This window comes from Prionailurus viverrinus, chromosome E3 (assembly GCF_022837055.1).
Source record: "Prionailurus viverrinus isolate Anna chromosome E3, UM_Priviv_1.0, whole genome shotgun sequence".
Taxonomy (NCBI): domain Eukaryota; kingdom Metazoa; phylum Chordata; class Mammalia; order Carnivora; family Felidae; genus Prionailurus; species Prionailurus viverrinus.
This window is the reverse complement of record NC_062576.1, coordinates 29825272-29844619: the sequence shown is the minus strand read 5'-3', so window position 1 is coordinate 29844619 and position 19348 is coordinate 29825272. Positions and strand designations below refer to the sequence as shown.

General features: G+C 40.7%; 1 protein-coding gene across 3 annotated transcripts in view; it reads right to left on the bottom strand.

Moving 5' to 3' along the window:
* PARN (poly(A)-specific ribonuclease) overlaps positions 1-19348 on the bottom strand; it is a 167527-nt gene that overhangs the window by 86911 nt on the left and 61268 nt on the right. For all 3 annotated transcript variants that reach the window (XM_047838673.1, XM_047838674.1, XM_047838675.1), the window contains exon 21: positions 15966-16040. In XM_047838673.1, the coding sequence (XP_047694629.1) occupies positions 15966-16040 (75 nt within the window). The remainder of the gene's footprint in view (positions 1-15965; positions 16041-19348) is intronic.

Below are 19348 nucleotides of genomic sequence, written 5' to 3'. Positions count from 1 at the left end.
AAGGAATGAACGTGACTCCTAGGTGCTGTCCACATGAACCTGTGGCGCCAGACTGGTCTAGAGACAGGAAGCACCCGAGGATCAAGATCTTTGTCCGTTACCCTCACTTCCTCCCCCACTACTAACATCAGCTATCATGCTCTGCATGCATGGCGGTCTCCTAAAGCATGCGAGCTCAAACCTTGGGGACCAAACCTGCAATGATATTGTTTTATTACAACCTGGTACACATACACGTATATCTGCATGTACAGATTTATACCTAAAAAGGTTACATGAAAAAAAGCGACTCTTGGGAATGCAAGCTGGTGCAGCCACTCTGGAAAACAGTATGGAGCTTCCTCAAAAAACTAAACATAGAACTACCCTATGACCCAGCAATTGCACTACTAGGCATTTATCCACGGGATACAGGTGTGCTGTTTCGAAGAGACACATGCACCCCCATGTTTATACCAGCACTATCCACAATAGCCAAAGTATGGAAAGAGCCCAAATGTCCACCGATGGATGAATGGATAAAGAAGATGTGGTATATATACACAATGGAGTATTACTCGGCAATCAAAAAGAATGAAATCTTGCCATTTGCAACTACGTGGATGGACCTGGAGGGTATTATGTTAAGTGAAATTAGTCAGTTAAAGAAAGACAAAAACCATATGACTTCACTCATAGGGGACTTTAAGAGACAAAACAGATGAACATAAGGGAAGGGAAGCAAAAATAATGTAAAAACAGGGAGGGGGACAAAACAGAAGAGACTCATAAAAATGGAGAACAAACTGAGGGTTATGGGAGGGGTTGTGAGAGAGGGGGTGGGCTAAATGGGTAAGGGGCATTAAGGAAATCTACTCCTGAAATCATTGTTGCACTGTAGGCTAACTAATTTGGATGTAAATTTTAAAAAACTAATAATTAAAAAAAAAAAGCAAGCCTACCTTTATTATATGGGACTCACTCTGAAATTTCCTAAATCCTTCCTTTTATAAAAATGCTGCTCATGAGGGGCGCCTGGGTGGCGCAGTCGGTTAAGCGTCCGACTTCAGTCAGGTCACGATCTCGCGGTCCGTGAGTTCGAGCCCCGCGTCGGGCTCTGGGCTGATGGCTCAGAGCCTGGAGCCTGTTTCCGATTCTTGTCTCCCTCTCTCTCTGCCCCTCCCCCGTTCATGCTCTGTCTCTCTCTGTCCCAAAAATAAATAAACGTTGAAAAAAAAAAATTTTTAAAAAAAAAAAAAAAATGCTGCTCATGGGTGCCAGGGTGGCTCAGTCGGTTGAGCATCCAACTCTTGATTTCGGCTCAGGTCGTGATCTCACGGTTCAGGAGATTGAGCCCTGAGTCCAGGCTCTGTGATGAAAGCATGGAGCCTGTCGGTATTCTCTCTCTCTTCTCTCTCTGCCCCTCCCTGACTTGCATGTACACACATGCGCACGTTCAATCTCTCTAAACAAATAAACATTTTTTTTAAAAATTTTTTTAACCTTTATTGATTTTTGAGACAGAGAGAGAGAGCATGAATGGGGGAGGTTCAGAGAGACAGGGAGACACAGAATCCCAAACAGGCTCCAGGCTCTGAGCTCTCAGCACAGAGCCCGACGTGGGGCTCGAACTCACGTACTGCGAGATCATGACCTCAGCCGAAGTCGGACGCTCAACCGACTGAGCCACCCAGGCGCCCCTAAACATTTTTTTTAAAAAGCTGGTCATGCTCACTAAAATGATTTCACAACCCCCAGAGAGAGTGTGAAGCAGCGTCTGATAAACGCTGTCGCCAACATCCACTTTCATTCGGCCCTCTTGTGCTTGCACACGCCTCCCTCTTCTCCGCTAACCCAGAGGCAGCCCTCTCAAGGACCACACCCAGGCCTCTCCTCAAAGCCTCCCCAGCTCAGCGCCCAGCACCTTCCCAGATTCCAAGGATGTAAATGAACAACCACAGCTGGTTCCCACCCTAGTCTACTGAGACAAAGCGAGCACGACAAGATTTGGCTCAGACACCGCCCCTGCCCTGAACACAAAACACCTGCCACCGGCATTCCTTCATTCGGTCATTTACTCCCCACCCTGACTCGCCCCAGAAATGCTTCCGTAAACGACATTTAACAGTTTATCAAAAGATGGATCCATCAAGTGGAATTTCTTTTTTTTAGAATCTTGTTTGTCAAGAGATAATTTTCATGAACTCTAAATTGGGAACCGAAGTGCACTGTCACCAATTCTTGGAAGCCAATGGCCCATTTATTACTCTGTGCAGCATTTATAGAGGTGGCAGCTTCCCAGATAAATTCAATTTGGCCTCAGTCTCTCAGAGAGGGCTATGAACTAGAGTAAATGCAAAAACCACGCTTCTAGACTTTTAAAAATAAATAGAACTTGCTCGAATATGTCCGTCTATTTCTGACTCGGTACCACAACGCCACCATACACATATGGAGGAGTGCCGTGGGGACGGGGGAGCCAACTCCGACAACAATGAGGCTTTCCAAAGGCGGCTCCCTGTTTGGTCGACAAACTTGGCACTCAACACCTGGAAATTCTCTCAAAAGCCCCGGCTTCTAAAAGAAAACTAGTCAGACGTAGTATTTTATTTTTAAAACTTGATTGAATTAAAACAAAACAAAGCAAAACACCGAACCAACCTTACTGCAAGATTTGTACAAAGGGTAAAATTCAAACACACAAACTTCTGTGTTCCTACCTTCTAACTTCCCCTCCAGCCAATCCACCACATGGACCCTCTGCTCCAGTCCCGCCAAAGGATGTGCCGGTCGTGCTCTCCAGCAAAGCTTTCTGAGCCTTCCTGTACCAGGTTACCTGCCGGGGTGAGCAAAGGCGTCACCTGCTCCAGGAAGCCTTCCCTGTTTTCCCCCCCGTCTGCAACTCCACGCCAGGCGGGGCAGGTTCTCCCTCATCACGGCACTGAGTGCGTGTGGATGCGCTAGCTGCCTAGATACCCATCTGCATCATTAGGCCATGAATTCCTTGAGTGCAGAGACTATTATTTCATATCTATTCCCATCTAAATTTAGTCCCTCCGTTCTTCAAGAGTAGACTGGCAAATATTTATGCAAAGATGAACACTGCAGATTTCAGAAGAAAACCATGTTATTAAAAACTGTGCAACATACCTTCATAATTATTCTCTTCTACGTTGTTACTATAAATAACACTAAACAATTAATTATTAAAAATTATTAAATTTTTAATGATTTTAAATTATTAAATAATTATTTTAAATCATTAAAAATAAACAATTACCAAAATCAGCAGATCTCCTATAAGTGGCTCATATTTTCTTTCTGCTACATAATATGCTGTCATAACTTATTTCCCTTCTCTTGTTAACTACATGGTAATAAAGGATGCATGTGGGGGAAAAAACTCAGTTTTAAAGTTTTATTTTAATGTGTTGCCTTTTCTAGGCTCCCTTTTCCTACTACTACAGCAGGTTGCTCCCTGCCTTTGATGCAATTAGAAAACAAACCAAGGGGCACCTGGCTAGCTCAGTGGGTTAAGCATCCCAACTCTTGATTTCAGCTCAGGTCATGATCTTGTGGTTCCTGGGATTGAGCCCCTAGTTGGCTCACGGCTGACAGCACGGAGGCTGCTTGGAATTCTCTCCCTGTCTCTCTGCCCCTCCCCCACTCACACTGTCCCTCTCTCTCCCCCTCCCTCTCTCTCACCCACTCACACTGTCCCTCTCTCTCCCCCTCCCTCTCTCTCAAAAATAAATACGTACACTTAAAAAGAAAAAACAGTACCCCACATTTCTCCAATTAACATGTAGAAAGGACAAAGGCCATTCCTTCTAACTGGACAGTGTTAATATAAAGCCTTGTTACTAAACAGTTATTTTAAGCAATGTTTGCTTCTTATAATCATACAACCTGAAAAACACTAATACCTAGATATATTGAAGTGGGGTGTGGAAGTTAAGGCAAAGCCATGGTCTGAAGGGTTAGGGGCCATCACCACCATCAATTATAAGTTACTTAACACTTCAGTTGTCTAGCATTTTCTGGCATTTTTGCTAAACATAATGAAGTGACGTTTAGCCTGCTACTAAAGTGATATTTGGGCTTCTTTCCAGGACAAACAAGAAAAGACAGGTTGTAAAAACACTCAACAGTGAAAATATTATCAACAAATATCATATATCAAAAATGTTTCATATTCATCCTTTCAGAATAGCAGATTTAAGCCAAGAAATTGAAGGAGGAAAATTCAGAGAAACTAATTCCATAATTTCAGGATTAGAAAACAGACACATAAAATAACTACAGTCAAACCGTATGAAGGAACTATTCTGCCAGCCGTCTGTTTCAAAAGCAAAATGTTTCCCTTTGCTGTGCTCCTGCACGTATATAAAGGCAAGTAATGTTTCAGTCTTAAATTTAAATATTTTAACACATAGGTAAAACCTGTTCACTCCAGAAAAGTCAGAAAATGAAAAAAAAGAAAAACCACAACACACAATAAAGTAAAACTACCTGTAATTCCATCACCCCAAGTGACTCGCTGGTGACATTTTTAGTAACAAAATAGTATTTTGAATTAGCCATTGATGTGCCCCCAAATTATTTCACGTATACCATCTCAGATCTGCTAAAACCAGATTTATTTCATTTTTAAAAATAATCAGGTTGTAAAATGTGGAATCACGGATGAGAGAACAACGTAAACGCGTAAAGACGGACACAGCTAACCTACTTCATCAGCAGTTTGCTATTTCTGATGACAAAAACACAACACCTACTGGCACGGAAGCCTCAGGAACAACACTCACACACAACGTTCACACTGAGTCCTCCAAGTTTGTCTATCAGGGGCCTGAAAACAATCAGACGGATCGGCCTCACAGCTTTAAACGACCTACTACCACCAACATTCCAAAAATGTACTAAGAGCGACACGGCACTACATCAGGCACGATTTAGTATTCTGCATAACCTTAAATAGTATGTACGATAAAAATAACAATGAAACATACAACTCCATTCAAGGATACACAGAATTATCTGAGTGTATAAAGGGACACATCATATCCCTAGTCATACAGATTCAGTATGTCCAAATAAAGATGTCGATATAATTAATTGGTTAAGATGTCAGCGAAAAATACCAATGGGCTGTTTGACCCTAACGAAACGATTCTAAAGCTCAATCAGAAGAATAAATAAAAGCTTATTTTGGAATAGGAGTCAAGAGGCCTAGAATTGCTTAAATGTCCAACAAAGAAAACTGTTAAAAGAACAAACTGTGAAACAATACGCAAAGCATACATTACTTTAGATGAAATATACACTTAAATACCACATACACAAGTGAAAGGTAAATCCCAAATATTACTGCAATTATCTTTGTTAATAAAGAGAGAGAGACACTGGACAATTTTTCGAGTTCTCTGGTAGTTTAAAATGTTACTATTAATAACAATAAATCATCACTGTTTACTAAGAAAAAAATGAGCTGTTTTTAGATTTTTTTTTCGTTTTCATTTGAATCTAATGATTTTTGCATCTCCAGAATTTATGTTAAAAATAAAATTGTGAGTCTGAGCCTCGTCAGGGCCTGCGCTGATGGCACGGGGCCTGCTTGGGAATCTGTCCCTCCTTCTCTCTGCCTACCCCCAGCTTGTTCTCTCTCTTTCAAAATAAATAAACTTGAAAAAAAATGTTTTGAAATGAAAGATAGACTAAGGCATTAATAAAGACACCTTTAAATTAAAGAATTTAAAATAGTAAACACTTGTCATCCAAAAGGGACATAGTTAAATAAGTTACGTGAAATGCAATGCATCCGAAAAAGAAAACACTCCCAGAAAACCGTGTGACAGCACGAGAAACACTCATGACCTAATATTAACTAAAAAAGCAGACTCAAAAATGCATCTGAAGTCAGATCCCAATTGATTTTTAAAAGTCATGAAAATACTCATCTCTACAAAATACAGTAACTAAAAAGAAATACTAATCAAAATAATACTAGTATTTATGACTAGGTTGTGAGACCATGGTCGAATTTTCTTCTTCATATTTTCAAGTATTTTTCACATTTCCAACAATGAATTTGATTTACTTCTAAAACCGGGGGCAAGAGAGCACAACAAAAGCAGTTTGTTACAAGTGATACTACAATTAAATATGACAGATCCACTAAATACTCTGATAGTGTAACAGAAAGCCAACATTCTTAGATCCAGACAACATGGGCTCGAGAACACAAAAATCAAATCCCATGTTTTGCTATGGACCAGAAACAATTTAACAGAACATGAAGATTCAGCCTCTAGAGCTCTAACACTGCATCTCTTTCTCCTGGTTACATTCTCACTGCCACAGAACTCATTTTCTTATTGCTGCTTTAAAGCGGGTAATTATGTTAAGAACTTGGGAAGCCTTATCTGGCAGTCAGGAAGCTTTCTGCCCTATTCTCATACCAGCTAATGCCCTAAAGAATACTAATTAGGGAGATTTCAAGTTATCGCTACTCTCTTACATAAACCTGCCTGATACAGATCTCATAGGACAGATGTGCAACACTGCTAATTCTCAAGATTAAACACATGGGAGAATTAGGAAAACAAGGCTCTTAATAAATATTATTAAAAATTTCCACAGTACTTTCTGCAGATTAAGTGATTTAGAGGAGTTAAAAAAAAAAAGTCAATTGCTTTAAGAAGTTTTCAACAGAAGATATATATACACAAAACAAAACATTCACGCTATCTCACTAATAATGATTTTCCTTTACCAATAAGCCACTACTACAAAAACTTCGCCTGTATAAAAACAAATGCATTGTTTCTCGGATGCAGTACTTATGGCATGAAACTCATGTATCATTTAAACACACAAGTAATTTATTAGGGCCTCCCTCTAAAACGAGCTTATTTAATAGAACCATTAGAAAGTCATGTCACAGCTGAACTCATTTATCTACTGCTATATTTATAATTCAAGATAACTGTTGTAAAGTAACACTACACAGAGTTTAAGATTAGGAAAATTAACATGAAAGGAAAAACATTCTTTTTTTTTTGGTTCTTTCTTGAATGTTCTGCACATTTCCTCTTTGACAAGAGTAAATACACAATAACGCACTAGCCAACTATGAAAAAGGCAACAAATAGAAAGAAGCAAAGATATCAAATCCTTTGATTTTGTCTATTGGCATACATGCCTACCCAAAAGGAACTGAATTTAAGTCACTTTTAATTGGTTAAAGGAGCTAAGTCCCAGGTTGTTTGTTGTTTTTGTTTTTTGTTTTTAAATGCATTAACATGAGATTTTAAAATATTATTTAACATGGAGCGCCTGGGTGGCTCAGTTGAGTGTCCAGCTTCGGCTCATGTCATGATCTCACAGTTCGTGAGTTCGAGCCCCGTGTCGGGCTCTGTGCTGACAGCTCAGAGCCTGGAGCGTGCCTCAGATTCTGTGTCTCCCTCTTTCTCTGCCCCATCCCCACTCAAGCTCTGTGTCTCTCTCTCTTAAAAATAAATAAAACATTAAAAAAAAATTTTTTAATAAATGTTATTTAACAAACAGAAAGAGGTAGTTAAGCACAACATAATAATATGGCAGGAAGTGTTCCATCGAAATCATATACTACACAATTTAAAAGCACAAATAAAGGTATTCTGCCTCCAGTACTGGAGAAATACGCTTCTGACAAATCAACTTTTCTGCTGATCTGAGAAAAAGTGAAAAAACAAAAACAACCCCAAGTATCTGAGGGCTCTGGAATATAAACAGAAGCAGGTAGATTTTGCAAAGGAGTCAAAAATTGGAGGAAGCCAGCTGGCACAAAGTGAATTTCTTGGGTGTTTGTGTGTGTGTGTGTGTGTGTGTGTGTGTGTGTGTGTGTGTCCGTGTGTGTATGTGTGAGAGAGAGAGAGAGACAGAGAGAGAGAGACAGAGAGAGAGAGACAGAGAGAGACAATGCCCTCAAGGGAAATTGCAGCTAAAGGGGTATAGGGCAACTAAAACTCTGAAAGAAGAATCCTATGTCTTCCTGGTAAGAGGAACCAGAAGCATGAGGCAACCAGTGACAAAGGAATCCCAGAACAGAAGAAACCAGAAAGTGGGAACTCCAAATTTGGTGTATAGCCTCAGCCCATGTGTCTGCATGATGCTTACTTAACCTTTTTAAGATTTTATTTTTAAGTAATCCCTACACCCAACATGGGGCTAGAACTTACGCCCCTGAGAACAAGAGCTGTATGCTCTACCAACTGAACCAGGTGCTCCAACCCTTACTTAGCCTCACATGTGGCAGACTGAAAGCAGTCTGAGCTGAGATCTGAGCCACAGACCTGCCATAGACATGAGTTTGTAGTCTGAGTTTAATTAAACTAAATGCTTGCTAGAACTAAAACAAAATATCAACACTCTTCTGAGGGATCTAAGTGAATGGAGGGTCTCCAGAAAAGAATATTCACAATGTCCAGGAAAACAATCCCAAATTACTTAGCATATGAAGAGCCAAGAATACATAACCCATCTCAAGGGAACCGTGATCAACAGGTACCAACACATAAGTGATGCAGATGCTAGAATTATTAGACAAAGACTTTAAATAAGCTATTCTAATTATGTTCAGTGAGGTAAAGGAACAGAGGCTCAAAATAAATGAAGACAGGAAACCTCAACAGAGAAAAAGGAAAGATAAAAATAAACTGAATGGAAATAACAGAACAGAAAAATATAATACACGAAGTAAAATTCACTGGATGGGCTTAACAGTAGAAAAATGAGAACTGAAGGAAAAGACAGTGAGCTTGTAGATCAACAGAAATACCCAACAAGAGAAAAGAAAGGTAGGAAAAAAAAAAATGAACTACTGGAACAACATCAAAAAGCCTCTAACATATAGGTAATTGGAGCCCCCAGGAGGAGATACAAGAGAATACAGAACAGGAAAAAAATATGTGAATAATGTCTAAAAACTTCTTAAATCTGGTGAAAGACATACATTTACAGATTCAAGCAGCTCAGTCAACACCCAATGGGATAATTACAAACAAAGCCATTCCTAAATACATCATAGTCAAACTGGTGAAACCAAGGATAAAGAGATACTCTTGAATATCTATATTTCTATATGGCAACAATGATGCAATTATTGTACACTTCTCCTCAGAAACCGTTGGAGACCAGGAGACAGTGGAACAACATCTTTAAAATGCTAAAAGAGAAACCCAGAATTCCATACCCAGCTAAAATAACCTACATGGATGAAGACAAAATACAGATATTTTCATATAAAGGAAAACTAAGAGGATCAGCTGCCACAACAGCAGCATTATAAGAAATACTGATGGAAGTTCCTTACACTAAAGCGACATGATACTCTAAAGAAACTTGGATCTTCAGGAATGAATGAAGACATCTGAATTGGTAAGTATCTGGGTAAAGAGAAAAGAATCCACCCTTTTAATATCTTAAAATACATATGACTGTTTAAAGCAAAATTATAACACGACTTTGTAGGATTTATAATGCATGCAAATATTATACATACACCAAATATAGCTTGAAAACCAATGGGGACTGCAATAAATGAACCTGTATGGAATGTAAGCTTTCGACATCATATGTGAAGTGGTATAATATGAACTCTAATTACACTGAAAAGTTATGAACAGATGTTAAAATATCTAAAGCAACCACTAAAAAATAATTTAAAGAAGTGGGCATTAGAAAGGCAAGAGAGAAATTAAAATGGTATTCTTTAAAACTTCAAATAACCCAAAAGAGGATAGGAGAGGGAGAAACAAAGGAAAAGTAGAGGGAACAAAGAACAAATTTTAAAATGACAAAAGCACTGAGGCGCCTTTGGGCTCCGTGCTGACAGCTCAGAGCCTGGAGCCTGCTTCAGATTCTGTGCCCCCCACTCCCTCTCTGCCCCTCCCTCACTTGTTCTCTCTCTCTCTCTCTCTCTCTCTCTCTCTCAAAAATAAATAACACTTAAAAAAATGTGTATGCACCTAATAACACAGTCTTAAAGCTGACACGATTAAAAGGAAATAGACAATTCCATAATCACAGATTTTATTAACACCCTCTCTCAAAAATTAATAGATTAAATAAAACACTGGTAAAGACATTGAATATCTAAGCACCAGTAACCTTTATACACCAAACCATATACTGCAGAACTCATTCTTTTCCGGGGCACACAGTATGTTCAGCAAGGTAGACCTTACGTTAGGCCATAAAGCAAGTTTCGGTAAACTTTAGAAGACTGAAATCATAGCGAAACCTCTAATCACAACAGAATTAAATTAGGAATTAGTGTCAAGAGTTCAAGGAAAATTTCTAAACACTTGGAAATGAAGCAATATGCTTCTAAACAATCCAGGGTCAAAGGAGAAATTAGAAAATGCATCTAATTTAATAATAATGGGATTACAACACGTAATTTGTGGGAGGCACCTAAAGCAGTGCTTAGAGAATAATTTGTGGCTTGCAATGTTTATATTGGAAACAAAAAAGGTCAAAGTCAATGGCTAGGAAAGAGTCTCGGCTACATCCAAGTGCTAGCTGGCTGTGAGGGCTTGCACAGCACACCCACACAGAAAGTAAGAAGGTACAGCTGAGAGTAAGAAACGGGGCAGACGTGCAAACTGCTTACACGTTGCATATCTTCCCCAACCCAGCTGGCAAAAGGTAGAAGCCTCACAGGCTCAAGGTGTTTAAGCACACACATGACCACTCCCTGGCTGACCACTGAGCTATACTGACCCAGGGGCGACCTTTAGGAAGTCAGGGGTGAACAAGTGTAGAAGAACGTTTAAAAATCAGTCACAGAAGGCAGCTCTTTCTGCCCACGGGTCCTGTCCCTGTGCTTTAATAAAATCACCTTTTTGTACCCCCCCCCCAAAAAAAAATATAACATAATAAAATAAAATAAAATAAAATAAAATAAAATAAAATAAAATAAAATAAAATAAAATAAAATAAAATGAATAAAATAAAATAAAATAAAATAAAAATCAATCACATAGGGCTCTACTTCAGGAAGTGGGAAAAAGAAGGGCAAAGTAAACCCTAAGCAAATAAAAGGAAGGAAAAAGGGAAGAAAAAAAAAGGGCAGAAACCCAGTAAATAGGCAATAATAAACAATACAGAAAATGAATTAAAACAAAAGCTGGTTCTTTGAAAAGACCGTCGAAATTAGTAACCCCCACTAAGCATGATCAAGGAAAAATAAGAACACACATCACTGATACAACGTATGAAGCAAGGCATTATCACTACAGACTCTGCAGGCATTAAAAGGAAAACAAAAAGCACAGGTAAATTTTAAAGTTATAAGCACCCTTTAGCAAAACAATGCTGACTAATCGCCTCGGGTCATATCCACAACTCAAAGATTTGCCTGTTCTGCGCAAATAAAAGCTGTGCGTTTAAAAGTACAATTTAATATAAACATGCTCATACTCTAAAGTGAAGTGAAGCAAGTTTCTCCCTGCATCCCAACAAACTGTCCTGAACGAGCTCCTAAGGCAGCATATCAGAAATTTATACAACTACCTGCTGGCTTTACAAAATAATTGTCAGATTTCTACCTCTTCTGAAGTGCCTTTATCAATTTCTGCTTTTTAAATATTTCTGGCAGTATGCTACAATTTCCAGCTTTCAACATAAGTGAAAAGGTTTTTTTTTCTCAAGCTATTACTATGAAAATGTATGATGCATTTAGGACACTCAAGACAAAAATACTCAATGTCTAAACATTGAGGGTATGACTAGAAGGTTCTCTGAACTTTTGAAATATTGCTGGGCCCCTCCCTAACAAAACTACATTAGGTATATAAAAATCTTGGGTTTTTTTGCAAGTTTATTTTTATTTATTTATTTTGAGCAAAAGAACACAGGAGAGGGGCAGAGAGAGAGAGGGAGAGAGAATCCCAAGCAGGCTCCAAGCTATCAGCACGGAGCCTGAGGCGGGGCTCAATCCCACGAACCATGAGATCATAACCTGAGCTGAAACCCAGAGCTGCATGTTTTTGTTTTTTTTTTTTTAATTTTTTTTTCAACGTTTATTTATTTTTGGGACAGAGAGAGACAGAGCATGAACGGGGGAGGGGCAGAGAGAGAGGGAGACACAGAATCGGAAACAGGCTCCAGGCTCTGAGCCATCAGCCCAGAGCCCGACGCGGGGCTCGAACTCACGGACGGCGAGATCGTGACCTGGCTGAAGTCGGACGCTTAACCGACTGCGCCACCCAGGCGCCCCCAGAGCTGCATGTTTAACCAACTGAGCCACCCAGGTGCCCCAGGAATATAAGAATCTTAAATATGAATGAGCAATTCAGAAGTTACAAGGAAAGGTGATTTCTCACTCCAGTTCTTTGAGGAAAATTCCCCAACAGTGACATTAAGTGACATTCTCCATGGTCACGAACTACCTTACCTCAAGAGCTACCGGGGAACAATGCTCAATGTATGGCTTGAATGGGCTATCACCACCTGAACACCCCAAAGCCACAAAGACCCTCACCTTGATGTTTTGCAAACAAACAAAACAATCAGGAATCAAACCAAATGGCACTCAGTAGAAAGATTTTAATTATTAGTATAACAACGTTCCCTAGAAAAAGAGAACTTTCATATTCAAGATACTGAAAATGTTTTGGTTTTTTTTAAAATCTTGGTTAGACTTAGTATTATCAAAAGACAGGTGTCAGTTTAGAAGCCATTTCTTAAATGTAAATCAAAAATTAGTTTGTAACAGAGCCAAAGAAGCCATTACAAGCTGCTATATAAATAGGCATTTAATGATTTTTCCAATGTTACATTATTGATCTAACAGGCCCTTTGTTTCCGCTGAAATGAATAAGTAATTTGTTTAAGTTAACACTAATAGGATTTGCAGCACATAAGCTATCCGAGGTCTCTCTCATCATCAGAATTACTACTATAAAAAACAGATTTTTACACTTTCAATGAAACTGCATAATTTTAGACATCACGGCAAAAGACCAGAGACATTATAAATATCCATCCCATGTAAAAAGGCATTTAAAAAAAATTTTTTTTAATGTTTTTTAATTTATTTTTGAGAGAGAGAGACAGAATACAAGCAGGGGAGGGGCAGAGAGAGAGGGAGACAAAGAATCCGAAGCAGGCTCCAGGCTCTGAGCTGTCAGCACAGAGCCCCACACGGGGCTCAAACTCACGAGCTGTGAGATCATGACCTGAGCTGAAGTCAGATGCTTAACCGACTGAGCCACCCAGGTGCCCCAGCAAAAAGGCATTTCCAAGTCATGATACTCTGACTATCATTTACCCAGCTCAATAAACATTTACTCTCAGCACTAAAAACACCACGGTGAGCAAGAGGTCTGGTTCCTGCTCTCAAAGAGTTTACAGTTCACCAGGGAAGATAATCAAACAAGGTATATCCATGAAGGATGCCAGGCTGCACAGAAATGGGGCCCAGAGAAGGAGACATCCAGAGAAATGGATGTTTAAGCCGACATGAGGCAGGAAATGGGACATAGCCAAGCTCTGGAGGAAAAGGATGGTAAAGAGGTGGCTTGTGGCAAAGAAACTTATGGTCATAGGCACAACATGTGCAAATGGCCAGGTATTTCTGTTAAGTGTTGTCCTCTGTGTAAGAGCCTACAATGGAAACTGAGACTTTACTAGTAAAGCTGCATCTCTTGAGACACAAGAGTCACCTACTTCAGGTAGGAGGAAAAAGGTAAAAAGGTCACAATTTCATCTTGGCCTCTTCCCCATGTTACCCACTCAAACACACGTTTCTACTCATGCCACGGTGCGTTCCGGGCACTGGAGAAGGAGTCAGTGGGGAATGAGGCGGACTCAATACTGCCCTCAGGGAAGCAACACACAAAACCAATCAAATGATGTGCCTCTGGAGCAACGTGATTCTGAAATGCAGTTCCCAGATTTCAGGTATCGCTGAATGAAATACTGAGCTCGAAAGCTACCGCTGGGGCATATTGCGATCGTAAGTAAGGGAGCAAGCATTACTAGACGTCAAACATGGTACCACAGGAACGTCACAAGAAGCTGTGACACCGCACACACATAAACGAGGAGTCTGCTCGTGTGTGCAAGCAAATACCACCAGCTGGTGCTTTACACATCTCATGGCACGTTCGCACACTCTCATTTTTACTGTTCGCAGCAAGGGAGGCCAAGCAGATATGGGAATAATCACCTAGCATTTGTCAAGCACCGCTGGTGGAGTGCCAGGCCCCCCACTAATGTCCGTGACCTCGCTTCACAAAGTACCCGTCACCAAATCCACCTCTCAGATGAGGAGCCCATGGCTTGGAGAGTTCACATAACCTGCCCAAAGACACACAGCCGACGAGCGGTGGGGCGAGGGTAGGCCCCGGGGCAGTCTGCATCTCCTCTACCCCACCGTGTGGCTTCAGTGTCACACAAGTATGCGCTGTGAGGGAGGTGAAGGGTGATGCTGGGCCAAGGAGGTGTGGCTAGACTTCCAGCCAAAAGTTCTAGTTCTGTGTCCTTGCAGCCGCAAGAAAGTCTTGTTACACTCTCGATCTCAGAGTCCCTTTCCCCTCCCCGAAGTTATCTTTGCCTCTCTAATAATCAGTCCCTCTGGGGACTCAACAGCCTTTCTAAGGATCGCAGGAGAATGAATCACAGAAATAAGCAAATACCAAAACATTTAACAAGAAACATCATTCACACCCTGTATCCAACACTATTCTCGGTGTCACATGCTCCCGAAGGACATTTCACACCGAAATCCACTACCAAGTAATCGTCATACACGTTCAAAGCTGTGCCAAGCTTCATGTACATCATCTCCTGTAATCTTCACAATAACCCCAATAAATTCATACTGTCATCCTCACTTTACGGAGATAAGCAGAAGCTTGTCAAGGTTAAAGAACTTGCCCAAGGTCATACAACTACAGGTAGGGCAGCAGTGTGATTCCAGAGCCTAAGCTCTTCACTGCAATGTAACCTATATTCCTGCAGTGGTCATATAATTAAGAAGAAACACCAAAATACTCTGATCTGAATGGGCATACTTGTGGAAGTTTTCATATATAGTTACTCATTTAGTTACCTTATCAGAATTATATAGTTTCAGTACGTGGTACCTTGTTAAATAAACAAAAGTTTAATTAGACATATCACTTTAGGGGAGCTTGGGTGGCTCAGGAGGTTGAGAGTCAGACTCGATTTCAGCTCAGGTCATGATCTCACGGTTGTGGGATCGAGCCCCGCGTCAGGCTCTGTGCTGCTGAGCATGGAACCTGCCTAAGATTCTCTCTCTCTCTCCCTCTGCCCCTCTGCCACTCACACAAGCACTCTCTCTCTCAAAGTAAATAAATAAACATTAAAAAAAAAAAAGACAGAACACTTTAAAATTCCACACCGCTTACATTATTAAGCACCAGGGAAACTTGAAATCTATTTGAGGAAGCAGCTGTTTAACAACACATATTTTATCAATAACTTTCAATCCTAAGGAAATACATTTTCAGATGGTTAATAGCAAAATTATTTAGGATCCAGTAAGAGATGTGGTGTTCCATCTTTTACTGTTCTATTTTGAAAGCAAATAAAACATCTTCCAGTGTGTTTGTAAAACAAGTATTCGAGACAAGTTTAATGAAATGAATACATGACAAAAACATAAATAAATGGAAAAAGTACAGAGACGAACAATGGATACAGGTATCACTTTTTGATGCTCCCCATTCTGCTCAATTTGCTACTTTTAATTCTCAAAGCCAATCTGCAACTCGTTTTAAAAAAGTGCAACGCAAGGGGAACAGAAAGGAGGCAATCTACACGTGATACTGACTGATTACCCCCTTTATTTTAGACACAGCTCTAAACAAACCAGGCAGCAATGCTTGTGAATCAGAGGACTGAAGCCACCGCATAAAGAGGGCAAGCTTGCATTTTCATTCATATACAAAGCCTCTACCCCAAGCACTCACCAATCTGTACTTGTTCGGGCTGGCTGAGAGAGACAAACGCTGATGTGTCATCAATCCAGGATATCTGAATGTTACCTGTAATAGCGAAATAAAAGTAAAGGGAACATGTGACCCTTCAGATCACTACCAGACTTCATTTGCATGTCTGATATATTTCAGAATGCGTTAATTTTTTAAAATTTTCCCCTAGTTTTCCTTTTTAATATTTATTTATTTTAGAGAGAGAGAGAGAATGAGCAGGGGAGGGGCAGAGAGAGAGAGGGAGACACAGAATCTGAAGCAGGCTCCAGGCTCTGAGCTGTCAGCACAGAGCCAAATGTGGGAGTCGAACCCACAGACCGTGAGATCATGACCTGAGCCGAAGTCGGACGCTTAACCGCCTGAGCCACCCAGGCGCCCCTGTTTTCATTTTAATTAAAAAAACAAATGACTTGTGTGATACTGGACAGATAATCTCTCTGCATCTCTGTCCTCATCAGATGATGACGATGGCACTTACTGCATTAAGCATTTCAGGAGAGGCATAAGCTTTGAAAATTACAACTGGGGGGGCACCTGGGTGGCGCAGTCGGTTAAGCGTCCGACTTCAGCCAGGTCACGATCTCGCGGTCCGTGAGTTCGAGCCCCGCGTCGGGCTCTGGGCTGATGGCTCAGAGCCTGGAGCCTGTTTCCGATTCTGTGTCTCCCTCTCTCTCTGCCCCTCCGCCGTTCATGCTCTGTCTCTCTCTGTCCCAAAAATAAATAAACGTTGAAAAAAAAAATTAAAAAAAAAAAAAAAAAGAAAATGACAACTGGAAAACACAAAAGGAATCCAAGTAGCAAGAAGTGAGAAAAACTCAACGTTGATCTCAAGGCCAGGTAAAGCAAACAGGTAGCAGGTAGACGAGGACCAAAGAAAAGAAGGTGTCAGAGAGAGGAAACCAAGACAGACTAACAGAGGCAAGAAAAACCCGAGAGGGGCAGAAAGCAGTCTAGTGAAACCAAGTGATGTTCACAGGAAGAGAGACAGACCTTCCAGAAAGGCTAACCACCTGCAGACAGACAGAAGGCACGAGGGCGCTGGGGAGAAGGAAGGACAGGCGTGGTGGGGCAGGAGCTCGAGAAAACTGAAGGGGAAGCAGAGGCCTAATTATTCTGCTACTGCTCTCCTCCAAAAGACATGCAAGACTGGAATTATTAAAACTGGGTAAACATCACCGGAATTTAGTAGTGAAAAAAAATGTTTTTAATTCCTGCTGAAATTTTCAAAGGCTACAAATGCTTGCAAACTCATTATCATAGGACAAAAACTCACTTCCTGTTGCACAGCAAGGTACCATAATGACTTCCTCAAGGACTAAAGTCCCTTCTCTACTGTGTGTGTTTTAGATAAATAATAATAGTCAACATTCATTTAGTCGCTGTAGGCCACAAACCATGCTAAATGCCTTCCACGAATTAGCTCATTTAGTCCTCGTGAAATGCTGAATACAGTAAGTGGCATCATCAGCATCTCTGGTGAGGACACAGACACACAGAGAGATTATCTGTCCAGTATCACACAACTCATTTGGGTTTTTAAGTAAAACGAAAACAGGGGCGCTTGGATGGCTCAGTCAAGTTAAGCGTCTGACTTAGGCTCAGGTCATGATGTCACAGTTCATGGGTTCCAGCCCCACATCAGGCTCCAAGATGGCAGTGCAAAACCTGCTTGGGATTCTCTCTCACCTTCTCTCTGCCCCTCTCCCACCCAGGCTTTTTTGCTCTCTCAAAATAAATAAACTTAAAAAGAAAAAATTGAGGGGCACCTGGGTGGCTCGGTTGGTTGAGCGTCCAACTCTTGATTTCAGCTCAGGTCATGATCTCAGGGTTGATGGGTTCAAGCCCCGCATTGGGCTCTGCACTAACAGCGTGGAGCCTGCTTGGGATTCTCTCTCTCCCTTTCTCTCTGTCCTTCCCCTGCTTGTGCTCTCTCTCTCTCAAATACATAAATACACTTTTAAAAAAATGTTGAAAAGAAAACAAAATTCTCCCCTGAGCCTTCTACTTAATTTACCCAATTAAAGGTTGACTAAATAGGGTAAGCACTTCGCAATTCGAGAAAGAACGGCAACAACATCAAAAGCTCTCAAAACAAATTAGCCATGAAATTCAATTGCATTTCCAGATCTGTATTTAAATTAACAAGCAAGACCAGAATTTCAGACGTCATTGAGATGGCTGCAAAGACTGGGAAACATACCTCGTTTCGCTTACGTTTCTAAAAGTTAAGTCTGTAAAGTGTTTTGCTTATAAAATCTAATACATATATGCTTATTTTAGGAAATACAGAAAAGCATAAAGAAGCCTATCTCACAGTCAGCGATGGGGCGCCTGGGTCGCTCAGTCAGGTGAGCGTCTGACTCTCGATTTCAACCCAGGTCATGATCCCAGGGTCGTGGGATCGAGCCCTGTGTTGGACCCCCACTCTGAGCGTGGAGCCTCCTTAAGATCCTCTCTCTCTCCATGAGCCCCGTTTCGGGTAAGCTCGATCACTGCTTGGGGCAAGACACATGAGCCCTGACTTTCTCTCTCTCTCTGTCTCTCTGTCCCTCATGGGATTCTCTCTCTGCCCCTTGCTCACTTGTGCCCTCTCTCTCTCTCAAAAAAAAAAAAAAAAAGATTCTTTCTCTCCCTCTGCCCCTCCCTGCTCCTGCTCGCACTTTCTCTGTCTAAAAAAATAAAAAATAAAAAAACTCAAAATAGTCAGTGGTAATAGCATGAAGCTTCCTTTCAGTCTGATTTCTATACAAAGTGTTAACAAAAAAAGTTATATGGGAATCCTACTTTGTACCTGCTTTTTACACGAAATGTTAAAATATAAACACTTTACCATCTTTTAATAAACTCTTCAGATATTCTTTAAATGGCTACATTTTAGAGGATATTAGCCCGGTGAAAAGGTACATAAACATTAACGGACAGTCTTAGTATTGGCCATTTAGATTTCATGCTGCCTTTACCTAAAATTTCAAAGGAGAACAGCTTAAATATTTCACTGGTTAAAGAGGAACTGCTGAAGACTTCAGAAGGGTCATTATAAACCCTCATCGGAAGACTGTTCGATTCCACCTATCACCTGACCTGATAAAACGGTGCCCTACCGCCCTCATAACTCCTATCTCGGTCCTCTTAAACATCTGTGCTCATGTGCTTGGACTATTCAGTGTCAAGCCGTGACTTGCCCTTACGAAACAGACGTTCTCTCTGAATTTAATCTTAAACATGATTTATCCTCTGCCTAGATTTATTTTCCATGGTCAGCACTAAGGGCAGTCACAGTAATAGTATCCTGCTTTCTGTGGATTAATAATAGCACTCTATTGTGGGGCGCTATTAAAAGTTCCTCAGGTCACATTAGCACA